The sequence below is a fragment of the Delphinapterus leucas genome, chromosome 14 (genome assembly GCF_059928025.1).
Source record: "Delphinapterus leucas isolate spDelLeu-1000000601 "Yukka" chromosome 14, BTC_Dleu_Yukka2, whole genome shotgun sequence".
Taxonomy (NCBI): domain Eukaryota; kingdom Metazoa; phylum Chordata; class Mammalia; order Artiodactyla; family Monodontidae; genus Delphinapterus; species Delphinapterus leucas.
The window spans coordinates 32,327,116-32,343,455 of NC_143142.1; the positions used below are offsets into that span (position 1 = coordinate 32,327,116).

Consider the following 16,340-nt stretch of genomic DNA (forward strand, 5'->3'; position numbering starts at 1 on the left):
AAGCTTGTAGCATATAAGCATTATGGTTAATATTTGTTGAATGAAAAATGAAAACGTAATGCCCCGAAGACAGTGTCGATTGTTTTGTCCACCGTGTTCTTATAGCCCTTAGTTCATGTCTCTGAAGTTGGATATTCCTTTTTGTATAATAGTTGCCTGGTTCCCCACTAAGCTGTAAGCTTCTTAAGGGGAAAAAACCTATATCTTCTTCTTTGAATCATTAGCAACTAACACAGGGCCTGTGTCACAGAAAACCCTGTTTGTTGAATCAATGAGCACACCTGGCTTGCACTGTTTTCTTGTTTTGTTTTGTTGAAATATAGTTGATGTACAATATTCTGTTAGTTTCAGGTGAACTACATAGTGATTTGACATTTGCATACCTTATGAAATGATTACCACGATGAGGCTAGTAACCATTTGTCTCTGTACAAAGCTATTACAATATTATTGACCATATTTGCATTGGTTTTCTCTGTTTTGGTCATACATGACTCCTCCGTCCCCGTAGTCTGGCAGCTCTTTGAGTTGTTACTTCTGAAGATTACTATTTCCAGTTTGCATTTCCACCTGCATACCTGTAAACTTTGTCCTCCTCACAGACTATGCTTCCAGCCTTTCTCCTGTTCACCTCTGGGCTTCGTTGGACCAGCACCCTTTCCTTGTTTTCTTATAGAAACCATCCTGAGGCTAATCCCACCACCTGTCTTTGATCCCATCTCTTTCCCCAGCTTCAGGTCCCTGCTTTTTCCTACATCTTTAGTCATTCTCTGTGTTAAAGTCTCAGGTAAAGGCCATGTAAGTCCTTCCAATTACTAAAATTAGTGACCTTTGTTGAGTCCTCAAGTTGTTTTATATTTTTATTAAATTTGATAGCTACTACTCCCTACTTCTTGAAGGTATTTCTTCCCTCATTCGTCCTGTTCTCTGGTTGCTCCTTCTCACTATCCTTTACTGATTGCTTTTCTTCTGCCCACATCTGACATACTTCAGTTCCCTAGAATTCTGCTCTTGGTCCCACTGCCTACTTTGTGCTCTTCATACACTCCCGGAGAATCTCAGCCCCCCTCTACACTGATGGCCATGAAATCCAAGCTCCCAGTCCTGATCTTTCTCCTGAAAAAGCCGTTTTTAATGCCCCCTAGATAGTTCATCCTGCATATCCTTTAGACCCTTTTGATTTCAGAGGTTTAGCATCTCTGAAAATGTATTCATCTTGCCCTCTACGCCTGTCTCGGCACAGTCGTAAACTCGGTCTCCCTCCCACCTCACTGCTGTCCAGCATGTCAGGTCCTACTCACATCTCTCCCTGACTCCTCTCTGCTCCTCTCCGTCCTCACCAGCTGTATCACATCAAGACCTCCTCATCTCGGGCTGGCTTGTTGAAACAGCCACCTTTCTGCTACCTCTGGTATCAGTTCTCTCTCCTTATTTCTACTCCATAATCTCTACAACTGCAACCAGCAGTGTCTTTAAAAAAAATCAAAACTACCAAAAAACGGGCAATGGGCAGGGCAGAGGAGAAACAAGTCCAAAACTTATTATGGCATTTCTTTCCTTAAAAACTTCTGCTGGTTTCACAGCATGTATATGGGCTTAAGACTAAAATTCTTCCCATGGTGTTTTAATTAGATTTCTTTTGCAAGGAAGAGAGATCACTCCAGCTTCCTCAGGAAAAGGGCCGTACTATAAAATTCATGCTGAGGGAGGATGGGGACTCTTGGAAATTCAAGAACAGGACCGTGGTCAAAGAGTTCTCAGTCCTGCCCCTGTCTCTAGGGCCATTTGCAGCTGGAGTTGACCCTCATTCCGGAGCTGGAGCTCTCCAACATGAGCTGCTTCAGAGGGAGAGCTTGTGAAAACAGCTCATAGGCATCCCGCCAAGAGTTTCTGATTCAGTAGATGCCCAAGATTTTGATTGATGCCCCAACTTTGTATTTCTAACAGTTCCCCAGGTGATACTGATGCTGTAGTTCTGAGTACCACACTTTGAGAACTTTATCCTTTAAGGCACGTGTCATGTCATCTGGGAAGCCTTCTTTGATGATATCAACCATAATTAGTTTTCTCTCTACTTTGTAGGTTTCTTCACGTTAATTAAGAACAGTGGTTCTCAAACTTTAGCATGCATCAGAATCACTTAGAAAAATTGTTAAAGTGGAGAGTTTGTGAATCATTAAGTCTGGGGTATGGCCTCCAAAATGTGCATTTCTCACAAGTTCCAGGGGGTGACCACACTTTGAAAACCACCATATTAGAATAAGTTGTTTACACACCTCTCTTCTCTGCTGTACACAGGTTTCCGGTGTTGGTCCTGTGCACTGTTGTTCTCTCCACTTGTGGCAGCACCTGGGGAAATGGCTGAGTCACCTCATTTTGGACCCTGAAATACTCTCTTGGTCACACCCTCAGAACCACGGGTCCTTCTACTCCTTCGTTCCATGGAAGCTTGTCAAAGCACTCGCGTCCTGTATGTTAGCTTTTCTGTTCCTCTGTGTTCGTCAGTAGTTTCCTGACTTCCTGTGCCCCCGGCCAGGTCAGGCCTCTGGAGCATTTCATCTTATGTGCTCAAGGCTGGTGCCCCTCATCCACTGGGCTGTCTCCTCATCCGTGCCCAGCTGTCCATGGACTGAACTATCTGCTCTGCTCCCAGACTGCCGGGAGCCCCTCTGAGAGTCACTGGCTTGGCCGAGCGGCTCTCAGGACGGCCTCGTGGGCCTCACATCTGTCCTAGAGGAATTTCCATCACTGTCCTGCCCTTGTGCTCCCAGCGTGATGCACTCCTGGTCATGGAGATCGAGGTCCTGGGGTGATGTCTTCTCTCTCCTTCCCGAAGGTTCTCTGATGTTAGTAGGGCCCTTCCTCTGCCGTGTTCTCAGAGCATTCTGTCTTGCACATCCCCCTGGGTCACCCCCTCTTCTAGGAGCCTCATCTCTGTCTTCCGGTTCTTGTTCCTCAGCTGATGGATTGAAATGCCCTCTGCTGCCTGCAGTCCTTAAGAATGAGAAGAGCTCCTTTTTCGTGATGTGACTGGTGCCCCTCCAGCTCTCCTGCGACCTGTCTCTTCTCCTCGTCTGCAAGCCTCTGAGTGTGGCACACTTGCTGCTTCCCTGAGACTTTCTTTTCAGGGTTTGGCCTCGTGCAGTCTGACCTCCGAGCACATTCTTCCACCGAAGCCTCTGTCCCTGAGGTCACGGTGACACCCTGGCCGCCCGGCCGCAGCTGCTGCTCCCAGGTTGGTCTCACTGGACCTTGTTCCGCATCAGACGGTGCTGGTCCTTCAGCCCTTGGGACGCTCTGCCGCCCTGACTTCCGGGTCTTGTGTGTGTCCCCAGGTCCCTGCCAGTTCCCCTTGTCCCCGTCCTCCTCCCCACGTCTTCACTCACCCCTGACGTGGATGCGCACGTTCTGACCTTGGTTCTTCTTTCTCCACGTTTCTCAGTTGTTGCCTCTTGCTGAAAAATTTGGGATCTCCTTTTGTTGGATATATATGCTTAGATTCTTCCAGATACCTAAAACTCAACATCTCTGACAATAACCCGTCCTCCTTGCAGCCTCCTGCGTTGCTCCCTCGATTTGCTGATCCCCCACTGGGTTCCCCCGATGGGTCCTCCTCCCTGGACCACCTCACCCTGCCCCACCCCGCCCCTGGAAGTTAGTTGTTGGCCGAGGTCCTTCGGTTTTAGCTCTGCGTCGCCCCTTGGCTCCCCGCCTTTCTCTAGGGAACGCCCTCGTTACCTCTGCCTGGACCGTTGTCATCGTTCCGCCTTCAGTCTTTGTCTCTGGCATTTGTTTCCTTCTTACTCAGCACTGGTGCTAGAGCAAGTTCTTCCTTCCGACTTGGAAGAACTTGCCCGATTCCACGGTTACTTCCTCCCCGTGCAGTGACCCTGCCTTCTGCTCCGTGTGTCCCACAGGCTCCGTGGTGACACCCAGACGGGCGTTGTCAGGGGCTCTTCCCTCTGCAGCCTGTCCCTTTGCTCCTGCTGCCCCTGCCTGGACCACCTGCTGGCTTTCTGGTTGTCTGGGAGAGCAGCAGTCTCCAGGAAGCGTCCTCTGGTCAGAATTAATCCTTCTTTATTTTGTTCCCAGATGCATTGTCTGGGTTTCTTAAATGGTGTGCGTTAACACTCGTGTCTGCCTATTTATTCACAGGAACGTTGAGTCGCCCCGCATGCCGGGTGAGGGTGACACTTGTCTGTCTGCACGTGTGTCTCCCCCACTAGAGTAGGTGTCACGTGAGCACGAGTCAAGTCCCCGAGCATTTCCTGGCGTGTCCTGGCTCTCAGCACCCGCTACACGCAGGGAAATGAGCAACAACTGGTTTTGAATTCAGTACTGGAATGAGATGCAGCCTACATTTGCAAATGAAAAATGTTCTCAGCAGAGCAGGCAGAAGTCCTTGCTACGGAGACACGCAGAGTTATTACCATGTGAGAGGTTGGGAAGTGCAGTTATATTCATGGAGCTTCTGTTTTGGGGTTATTTCCCAGCAGTGACAAGTTGTTATAACGTTGGGAAAACTGTATCATTTCCAGTTGGTACCACAAAGGGAGGCATTATTTATATCTGTGTGTAATAAAATTGGTTGGTTGCTACCGACAACCAACAAAAAAAAAATGTTTTTCTCACATTTTCTAAGATGCTGCCGATGGAGCCGGATGCAACATAACTTTTGAAATGAAGTTGAAACGTTGGTGTCAAAGACTGATTATGGTTAATGGAATTGGGGAGGTGTCTCTCAGGGACATGAGTTATAGGATTTACCTGGTTCTGTCCTTAAGAATGACAGTTTATTCATTCTTCACCCCGGCCATTTTTAATTTTAGTTTAGAAAATCACTAATAAATATTGTGCAGTGTCCTAGAACTAGGTGTTCTTAGTGTCAGGTGAGGCTTCATCTGTCAGTCTCTGCTCTCCAAGGGGGATGAATGTGATGCCAAGTGGCCAGAGCGTGGGACAGGCAGCGTACCTGTACTCACGGGGTGTCTCATGATGGGGCTCCTAGAAAGATACTTTTGTAGGTAAAAATGGGGTCATACTAGAGAGAATATTCTTATAGCCCCCCTATTGATGAAACATTTTAATTTAATTTAAAAATGTTTATTTATTTATTTTTGGAAACAGTTTTTATCTATTTTTGATTCTATAATATATGGTTAAATTTTAATGTATCTTTGGTCCCCAAAGAAAATTTGATATATAGTTTTGTTTGTTGACAGATCATGCCTTTTTTTGGCAATGAATTTAAAATCAGCATGCATCACTTTTTAAATGAGGAAGAGAATGTTTAAAATCATCAGTATAATTAAATATGATAAAATTACCTTCAATTAACAATATACTGTTATAATATTTTTTGTTTTTTTATTGAAGTATAGCTGACTGACAGTGATTCAGGTGCACAGCAAAGCGATTCAGTTGTGTGTGTGTGTGTGTGTGTATATTATATATATGTGTGTGTGTGTATATATATTATATATATGTGTGTGTGTGTATATATATTATGGTGTGTATATATATTACATATATGTGTGTGTATTATATAGTGTGTGTGTGTATATATATATTATATATGTGTGTGTATATATATATATTATATATGTGTGTGTGTATATATATTATATATATGTATATATAATATATATATTCTTTTTCAGATTCTTTTCCATTATAGGGTATTACAAGATAGAAAGAAATTTAAGGTTTGAAAAAAATCACAGAGCTAGATGACAGCTAGGGCTTCTTTCCATTTTTAAACAGCATGCTGTGCTTTTTATGTTATGGAATTTTGTAAGAGGAGTTGAGAACAAAAAACACTAGCACGCACATATGGAGGACTGTTCATATAAAGAGCTGAAATAAAGGAGTAGAGGTTGTTTTCTATCAATTTAAATAAACTGAATTATTCCAAACTCCAGATCTGAAATGATAAAGCAGGACACAATTGTGGTGTACAGGATTAACAGGTATCTGGTCTGGGATGTATCCTGCTCAGTGTGCCATTTTCCAAGGGCGATGTTGCTGCCTGGTCCTCTTAGACATGGTGAGCCCTTTGTAAAGGGGGTGCTTCTAAGAGCTAACCCTATGCATCCCAGTGTCTGCTGTCTGTGAGGACGTGGCCTGGCTCAAGTGCACCTGTGCTTTCATAGGGTGTAACACACATGCACACGCCACCAGCCTCCAGCCCATCCAAGCACTGATCCTGCTTTCTTTCAGCATTTTGAATAAACTGTCCCATTCTCTCCTGGCCTGAAAGGCTTCTGTTGAGAAATTCGCTCATAGTGTTATGGGGTTTCCCTTGTATGTGACGTCTCTCTTTCTCTTGCTGCTCTTAAAATTCTTTCTTTGTCTTTGACTTTTGACTATTTAATTATAAGGTGTCTCCGTGTAATCCTATTTGGGTTCAACCTGTTTGGGGCCCTTTTGGGCCTCATGGATGTGAAATGTCCATTTCTCTAAGTTTTCCACCATTATTGCTTCAGATACACTTTCCATCCCTTTCTCTTTCTCTTCTCCTTCTGGAATTTCCATAATGCGAATATTGTTTCTTTTCACCGTGTCCCATAATTCCGCCCAGCTTTCTTCTCTATTATCCTCCTTTTTTCTTGTTGCTCCTCTGACTGGGGAATTTCCAGTGTCCTATCCTCCAGGTTGCCGATCCTTTCTTCTGCATGGTCCAGTCTACTCTTGAAACTCTCTATTGAATTTTTCAGTTCGGTTAGTGTATTTTTGAACTCCAGGGCTGTTTTGTTATTGTGGTTGTTTTGATGGTGGCTGTTTCCTTGTTGAGCTTCTTGTTTTGTTCATGCATTGTTTTTCTAGTTTCATTTAATGGTCTGCGTTTTCTTGTAGTTAATTAAGCTTCCTCTGGAGGACTATTCTGAATTCTTTGTCTGACAGTTCATAATTCACTCTTTTTTAGGGTCAGTCATTGGAGCTTTATTGGTTTCCTTTGCTGGTGCCATAGTTACCTGGCTTTTCATGACCCTTGATTCCTCACGTTGGAATCTGTGCGTCTGAGTAGTGGGGCTCGTCTTCCAGGCTGTGCAGTTTGCTTTGGCAGAGACGGTTCCTCACCAGTCAGCTTGGCTTGGGCTCGGCTTGGGTTTCTGGGCGTGTCTGCTGGTAAAGCCCTTGGGCAGGTGGGCCTGCTGTTAGGGTTTATTTGGGGTGAGGCATCTGTTTGAGCTCAGAGGACAGGGATGGGGGCTGTGCCCCGGCCCAGAACAGGTGGACAGGACGGCTGGCTGGGTTCCTCCCCAGGTGGGGCTGGAGGGTGGGCTCTGCAGTCGCCTGGGCTCTCTGGTCAGGCTCATTGGATGGCCAGGACTGCGCCCGTATTCAGTAGTGGACGGGGTGTGAGTTAGCTTATCTCCCTGGCAGGGCAGCAGGCTGCGACCTAGGGCCTGCACAGCTCATTGTTGGGGCCCTGAGTGTGCACTGAGGGTGAGGCCACTGGCTCTGCTCTGCAGACAGAGGAGGCCCCAGGCTGTGCTCCCTGTTCAGGCGCCCACGTGCGGAGGGCTGTGGAGTGGGCTTCACAGTGTCCCCTGTGGTCTGGGTGGATTCCCGGGGGACAGGCTGTACTCGGTGGTGAGCAGGGCTGTGAGGTAGGTCCCCTGCCCAGGTGCAGTGGGTGAAGCAGCTTGAAAGCCAGTAAAGCTCTTTGTTTGTCATCTTACCTCAAGCTGACCCGCACCCCAGTTCCCTGGCTGAACAGGGCCACAGGCTTTGCTCAAGTGCCGGCAGGCACACATCTTCCAGGACTGTCCCAGTGCTTCTGGTCGATGGGTCTGGAAGGCTCTCTCTACGTGGGTGGGCTGGGACGCAACACTGGGCGTGGGCTTGGGCAGAGCAGGCTCAGGGCCAACAGAACTCCTCCCTGAGGGTCCGATGCAGGCAGGTATGCACCCCATCGAGCTCCGTCGTCAGACTGCGCCCTGACTTGGTTCTGCAGGTGAGCAGAGCTGCAGGTTGGGGCCCCCACCTGGGTGATGCAGGTGTGAATTCCATCCCGAGATCCCTGTGCGGATGTCACGAGCCCCTCCCCCCTCTCCATCACAGTCAGTCCCCAGTGTTGTGCCCTCCAGATTCCACTGCAGTCCCCGTGGGGCGACGTCAGAATAGGGGCTCCCACATAGTGACCCAGGATTCTGGGGGTGAGGGCCGGTTGTTCCCGGGGTCCTCATTTCCCACTGGATGAGCCTGAGGCTTGGGGAGGCCTGGGGGAGGGGCAGTGTGGTCAGCATCACCTGCAGCCCCTACTCTCCACTCCCACTGTGTCCTTCTGGGCATCCGTCTGGGTCTCTGGGGTGCAGGGGTGGCTTCAGCCTCACCCCTGGGTCTGGGTTCTCTCAGTGTGTCTTGGTCTTGAATAGTTGTTCGTGGTTCTTGTGAGGAATGACCTTCTTCTACGTTGGGGACGACATGGTGATGTCACCCCTCACACACAAGTTTTTCAGGAACACAGCTGTTGTAGAAAATGAGACATTTATATTTGCTTTGGAGCCAACGCTGCTGTAATGTTTTTGGTAACGCTTATAATTGTGATGTTGTAAAATGCTTATGTGAAAATAGGGATGTTGAATAATCTTACCAGAGAATGTTCAGGGTTTATCAAATTGCTTTCTGTGTTTAGCAAAATAAAATACCGCATGTCGTGTAGAAATGGCAGCAAATCTTCTAGTGCTGTGATGGCTAACAGACTGCGAGCTCCTTGGTGGGAATCACACAGAGATGTCACACTGTTTCCAAAGCAAGGAAATCCATTGATAACAGTTCTCTCAGCCTTATTTGATGGTTAAAGTGCTTTCTAAAATTCTTTTACTTTAATAAGTGTATTTCTTAGCAAGAACAGGTCAGCGTCTTGTGATTGATAAACAGTAGTTATTAATGTGCATGCTCTGTGGGTCTGTTTTAAACTGTAATTTGATATGATTTTTTCCTTATAACCTGAGCTTAAATTACTTTTTTTTGTCAATTGTATATATGAATATTAAAGGGAAAAATAATACACATTATTTCTTTTTCATTTACTAGACCAGGGACTGGGTCATATTCTTATTCCAGCAGGCAGCATGCTTCTTGGCATGTGAAGAGGAGCTCAGAACATATTTTTTAAGTGATTAAAAGCCCATATTACGTCTTCCTGCACAGCTGGTGGAGTTTCGTGTTTGTTATTCCATCAGGTTGCTTTACCGTCTTGAGAGGTTCCGAATGTTTGACTTGGAGGTGTGCCTAACTACCTGTCACCGCCAACATGCTTGTAGTTCTGACCTTTCACCATCTGGACCTTCCTCGGGAACACTTCACAACAAGATAAATGTTAAAATTAATGTTCACAGAGCCCTTTTGACCAGAATTCTCCAGGAGCCTGTGTGTATGAGTGTGTGTGTGCAACTGTGTGTGTGTGTGTGGTTGGTTATAATAATGCTTGTCGAGAATTTTAAAACTGCAGAAAGTAACAAGGAAAGAATATTTACATTAATCCCACCACCCGCGTATAATCACCGTTAATATTTTTCTGTTTCTTTCCAATTTCTTTTCTGTGCGTGTGTGTTTGTATATGTAGACACACATATATGCCTATTGCCTTGCATGAAGAAGGAGCTTTATAAGTATGTGAAAAACAAATGTTTTAATATATATAATAATTTGTATTTTAAAAATTAAGATCATAAAATATATACTGTTTTGTGTCCTTACTTTGATAATAAATTCTCAAGATATCCCAGAAAATTCCCAAGATATTTTATAAAAAGTATAGTTTTGACTTCATAATCATATATGTATATATGTGTATATGTATATATAAATATCATTTATTTAACTTTTCTCCCATGTTAATATTACTTTGCATTTTTTGCTGTAATAATTGTGTGATGTCCATTTTCACCATCAGCTTTTATCAGGACCACTTCCTTAGCATATTAACCCTAGAGAAGGAGTTATTGGAACATAGAATATAAACTTAAAACAATTATTAATCTTTTTGCCGGATTTTTATTATTTAAAGTGATATTTTTATTGAATTACAAAGGATAGTTATTCATCTAGAAAAGCAGAAAACTAAAGTACAAAGAAAAATGGGAAGAAATTATTTATAATCCCGGCACCTAAAGATGACTTCATTTACGATTTTGATTTACATGATTTTAGTGTTTTTTGTTTCCATTATATATTTTACCAAAAAGGATCATTTTGTTTCCTAAACTTTTTTTCCCCACTTAGTGTAGCATTAACATAGCCTTTCTCTGCCATTCAGCAGTCTTCTGCAATGTAATTTTATGAGCTGTTACTAAAACGACACGTCTGTACAGTGCATTTAATCAGCCCTCTCTTCAGTTTGTTTCCACTATTTCGCTATTATGAAGGGTTCTAGGATAAACTCTTGGGCACATCACTGTAATTGCATTAAGACAAATTCCTAGGAGAATGGCTGGTTCAAAGTATGCAAATAATTTTTAAGGCTTTTGACAGTTTGCACGTTGCCTTTCGGCAGGTTGTACCAACTGGCATTCCCACAAAGAGGAGGTAGGAAAGTGAAAGGAGATTACAAAAAAAAAGTTCAGGTCCTTCGCCTTAAAAGTAACCAAATCACCTTCTAGAGAACCTGTGCCTGTTCTCCCTTCTTTGAGCGGGGGCTGGGGGCACACGTCCTGCGTGTCATCAGTGGTTGGTGATGGGGTGTGTTCATAAGTCTGTTCTAACCCAGGAAAAGCTGGGGATGTGAGGTGATGTGATTGTACCAGATGCTCACAGAACGCCAGCGATAAGGCTCCTTGCTGTTAGTTGCTTGGTCTTCTGATCATCGGTTTAAGTAATTAGCCTGCTTCTTGGATTTATCTTCAATTGCATAATTTTTCAGTCACTAATTGTGTCAAGAACAGCCCTTGTGTTTTCTCTTCCAGCCCCTGCGGTGGCCACGCATGAGGCCTGGTCTTGGGAGCAGTACTTGAAGGAACAGGAGGCCGTGGCAGCGCCCGTTGAGCTGTTTTCCAAGGTGAACAAATCCCTGAAGGTCTTACAGTTTTGCAGGGAATCCACACTTAAGAGAATCCACTGAAATGAAATCGTTTGCCTAGATAGCATACCAATTTATCTGACTTGTAGACTTTGCTGGAGATTGACATAACAAAGCTAATCCAAGCCTTAGTGATTCCGTGTGTGCTCTGGGGCCGGCCCGCCTGGGTTGAAACCTAGCGCTGCCACCTCGGGCAGGCCATCCAGTCTCTCTGTGCCTCGGGGTCCTCGTTTGTAAAGCAGGGGAATCACCACACCTGCCTCCTTGGGTCGCTGTACGTGTGAAGGACGTCGGATATAACAGGCACGTGGTAGACACCAAGCGTGAGTCCTTCTTCTTCTTCGCCGATGTTACCTGCATCTGTCCACCCAAGGATCAGTGCCAGGCATCTGTTTTGATGTGCTGCATGAAGTGGTGGGTCAGGCAGCATGTTGGAGGGGACAGTGAACCCCCTAAAGCAGGTTGTCCCTGACTGTAGGGACGCCCGGAGCAGCCCCGGTAGACTTGCTCCACCCAATGACTCCTGGCACCAGGGGCCTGCAGCTCTGGGGTTCATCTTGGTACCCAAGGTACCAAACCTTCCAATGCCCTTTCTCTTCTTCTCGGGCTGTGTTTTCATTATTTCAGGGGCGATCTGAATTTTTAAAAATCGCATCAGATTTGCATCATTATATTGCATTTTAACCAGCAGAGAGAAGCTAAAACTTTTTATTTGCTTCACTTTTCATGACATCCGTTGAGTTACTTGTAGTACGCTTTATTATGTGAGAAGGCTAGCAGTTTTAATCTAGGACATGGCAGTAGAACCGGGGAGAAGAGGTGTAGCCGGCACGGAATGAAAGCAGAGCCAAGTGTTGGCACCTCACAATTTAAGACATACTGAATATCGACTTGTGGGTTCTCCACCCAGTCCTCATACCAGGTGCTTCCAGGGAGCTTTGGAAAACATGGACGTGCATGTTCCTGAGACCTGCTGAACTAGAACCTCAGGGTGTGGCTGGGGAGGCCATGGGTTGGAAGCCTCCTCGGGGCTCCTGTGTGTGGGTAGAGGTCCCCTGGGGGAGAAGGCTTAAGGTCTGTGCAGGTTCTGCTGAGGACTCGGGTCCTGCTGCCCCCACTGCCGTCATGTGACAAGACTTAGGGCGTTCGTTCCACTAAGCGTGTAAGTTCCCGAGGTGACAGGATGCACAGTGCCTGTTCTCAGTGTGCTCTTGTCTGTCACCAGCTGTGTTGAGTGGCTTCCGGAAACCTCTCCTTAGTTCTGAGTGTAGATGCTCTTTACAGGGGGTTGGCTTTGACCGGGGTGACCCAGTGTAACTTGTAGTCACCCTTTCCAGCTCGCCCTGTGCCGTCTCATGCCCTTCCTGTAGTGGTTACTCCAGGTCAGAGGATAGAGGGCTCAGGCCAGGAGCCAGCGAAGGCCTGTGCATTTCTGTGACCTCCAAGGGCAGATGTAGCCTAGCTGGGGTCCAGGATGCGAGGGCACAGGCCAGGCTGTGACCCGATGGCTGTGCTTGGTGAGATGACCGTCCAGGATCTCAAGGCGGCCAGAAGCCATGAAGGCGGAGATTGACCAAGAAGGGCACAGTGTCCTAGGAATCAGACCTGCGTGTGTCCTCGGACCAGGACCCCAGGACAGGGATCCTCTCTTACCTCCACCAGGACCCTCTGGGACTGTGTCCGATGTTTGGATGTTGGGGGTGAAGTGTGTGTGGTTCCCAGGGCAGGGCGAGTTCTGGCCGATGGCAGCAAAGTGCTAGATCCCCGTCCAGCTCCCACCTTCTCCCCTCATCTCAGCCAGTGTGTGTTCACTTTATTTCTCAGACTTTCTTCTTTCAGATCCTTTAAGGCCCATCAACTCACGCAGAATGGAGTTTCTCCCCAGATTCCCCTTGGGTCCTAGTGCTGACTGAGGCACCTCCAGGGCAAGTGTGGGATTTCTGCCCTGAAGTAGATCCTGAGGCTGCGTTGGGGACCGTGTAGTGATGGGCTGTGGGCCATATAGCCTCCCCCTTGACCTTCTGAGACCCAGAAGGTCAGGGGAGGGGAGCAGGGGGCAGGGCACACCATCTGCATGGTTCCTTGGCTAAAACTATGACTTCCTCAAGCTTCTGAGCTCTAACCCCTGTCAGCTCTGAAGGTGACGGTGAGGCATTAGCACAGCAGGCAGCAGCCGCATCTGCTGTGGTGGCCGCCTTTCCCTTCACTCGGAGTTTCACAGTCAAGCCACTCACGTGTGGCTTGACAGTCAAACTCAGGCTCCGTGTGTGCAAAGCACCACATAAGACCTGGACAGAAACACTAGTGTGCTTGTGACACGGACTCTTAAAAATCTAGTTGGGGTGTAAGATATGTCCAGAGAACATGATAACAGCACGAGGGAGAATTGTTGATTGTCCTTGGAATATGCAAGTAATGAGCTTACTAGGTGTTTTGTGCTGAGATGGGGCTTCGTACCACCTGCGTGTGAAGGGGAAGTCATCACCTATTACATCTGGTTTGTCCTGAGGATGGAAGATGTTGCCCTAACTGAGCATTTGTACATATATATATATATATATGTTCTGTATGTACTATATATACACAATACATATATTGTGTGTGTGTGTGTGTGTGTATATATATATATATATATATGTAAGATGAAGTAAGCATGGTTTATGATCGAAAATAGGTTTCAATAGAATAAAAAGGGCAGGTGGTACACGCCTCCTCCTTCCAAGCAGGAGGATCAGACTGAACTCAGTTTTGTGTTGGTATTGTGCTCTTTACTATTAATGTTCATTTTCATTGTGTAAATATTATAACCATGGTGTTCAGGTCAGCCAGCTGAGATGGAACTCTTCAGCTTTTAATAGTGAAGTGTTGAAAATAAAACTTAGAATACTTTGCATATCCTGAATGGAAAACTACTCAAAAGAATATTGCTTTACTTTTAATATATAGTTTCCATTCTAATATTCAAGTTTTAGAAAACATACCAATGACACACACAGAAACACACACTGTCAATTCTGTCATGCAGATCAGATACGGATTCTACCAAGAAAATGTGTGGGTATTTTTAAGGAAGAGTACACTTATTTCATTTGCACGTGGGTTTTTTTGCATCTTGTAGGTCTATTTTAAATATCTTTTTGTACAAGACAAAGTTTTTCACTTTTTATAATTTATTTTACCACCTGGAGTAATGAGTATACAAGGATGTAAACACCTTCTGTTGACGTAGAAAATTTTAAAACATTTTCTCTTCATTACTGGTGGAATGTGCCAATCTCGATTTGATTTAAACTTTAAAAGATTGTTTTGAGGTTGGTTTTAAGAACTTTTCTCTGTCCTCTCTCCCTGACAGTCATCTCCTCATCAGACGTGTCTCCCTAAAGCCTTCTTCCTTCCTGTCGATCGTCACAGGTCCACACCTGTCGGCCTGGAGTCGAGGCCGCGGGGTCTGGCCCGTCCACACGGGGCTTCTCTGGGCCTGTGGGGCTGGTCCCCACGCTGGCTCCGCTTGACTATTCCATCTTTATCCAAGTTTGCAGGCCTTTTGTGTCTCTCTTGTTCTCTGAACCTCATGGGTCCGTGCCCCCCTCAGACGCCCCTCTTTCATGAAGCTGCCCCGGCCTGCCCACCCTGCCCTGTCTGCTCGGACCTGCCAGGCGCCTCCATCTGCACATCTGAAGGGCGGGGGACGGGACAGGAGTAGCATGAAGACGGGACCCAGATCTCCACATGGGGTCAGATCACTGTCGGGCTCCAACTGAGGGAGCACAGCCGCCCTGGGGTTGCCAGGTAGATTAGGCCCCTGAAAAGCAGGGAGACTTGCACATTTTAAAAATAGTTTGGTATTTCAGAACAAAATGAAAGTGATCATGAGAAAGTTAAAAGTCTCTGGGATGTCTTCATATATCTTTTATAGTTTAGTAATATAGTTCTAATTTGAATTCCATGTGGCTAGGTGTTGTATTAATTTCCTTTTGCTGCTGTAACAAATTACCACAGTGGCTTGAAACAACACAAATTTATTACCTTAAAATTCAGAATGTCCCAAGTCTAAACTGGGGCCAGCAGGGCTGCATTCGTTCTGCAGGCTGTGGGGAGGATCTATTTCCTTGCCTATTCTAGCTTCTGGGGGGCCACCTGCATCCGTTGGCTTGTGGGCCCACGTCACTGCAGCCTGTTTCCATCCTCGCGTCTCCTTCCCTGGTCCTTCTACCTCCCTCTTATAAGGACCCTTGTGATGGCATTGGGCCAGCTGGACATTGCAGGACCTTCTCCCCATCTTCAGATTCTTCACTTAATCACGTCCACAAAAACCCTTTTGCCGTGTGAGATAGCAGCATCGCAGGTTCCAGGATTAGGACCTGCACATCTTCGGGGGCCACTGTCCTGCCGACCACAGGTGCCACCATCTCCTTTCCATTGCTGGTGCTTCTCTGTCCCGGCCCCTGGCCCGAGTGACTTCTTATGTGTCTGTTCCCTCGCCTTATCCTCCCGTGATTACGCTCTCCCCACCTGGGGTGAAACAAGCGTTGCAGCGTCCTCAGTGGCTCCAGCCGAAATGCACACCCGCCCCCGCCGTGGTCTCTGCTTCCCAAGAGCCTTGCGCGCTGCGGCCGGGCCTGGCCGCCCTCCAGGGCCTCGGTCGGTCGCCCCCTGTCTCCTAGGAGGGCGGCTCTCTGAGGCATCTTCCCTCACTCCCGTCAGGAGGCGGTCACCCCTGGGATGGATATGATGAGACCCTCTTCGCTTCCTGTCACCAGCCTTCACTCCCTGCACCGCCCTTCCTCCTTCCCTTGTTGCCCTGGACGAAGTTCCCTCCTCCATCTGGCATCCCTTTACCTGTGCGCAGAGCCCTCCCAGTCCTGCTTCCCAGGAGATCACGGATCCGCTGCATCGGTCCTCACCCTCACATGGGTCCTCACCCCCCAGGTTACAAACACGCCTGTCGATTCCAGCTTGAAGATGAACACTGCCCCGGGCTCTGCATTTTCCTCTCCATTTTATCTCCCGAGTCTGGTGTAACTTCTTAAAATTTCAGGCCACGTTTTCTCTTTCCTTGGTTCTTCTAACCTTTTCCTCCTCTAGCCTCTACATCCTGACCTTTCCTGCCATCGCTGCCTGATGCTCCCCCTCAGAAGTGACCCCCAGGATTTCAGATCCGCCACGTGCTCAGCTTCATCTTACACCTCCCCACCCCAGCACCCTGTCCATGCTCAGCCCCTCATGGTGCTCAGTCCGGCCCCCTCCTCGCAGGCCCTTCCTTCTCCTGTGACGTAGTCTGAGGCCGTTCTCTGTGGCTCCCCGGGCATCTCAT

The 16,340-nt window shown here is 46.9% G+C and overlaps 1 protein-coding gene across 1 annotated transcript in view; it reads left to right on the forward strand.

The window, feature by feature from the left end:
- Positions 1-16,340, forward strand: part of L3MBTL4 (L3MBTL histone methyl-lysine binding protein 4) — a 303,558-nt gene that overhangs the window by 30,977 nt on the left and 256,241 nt on the right. Inside the window, exon 4 of the mRNA XM_089894942.1 lies at positions 10,914-11,005. Within this exon, the coding sequence (XP_089751068.1) occupies positions 10,914-11,005 (92 nt within the window). The remainder of the gene's footprint in view (positions 1-10,913; positions 11,006-16,340) is intronic.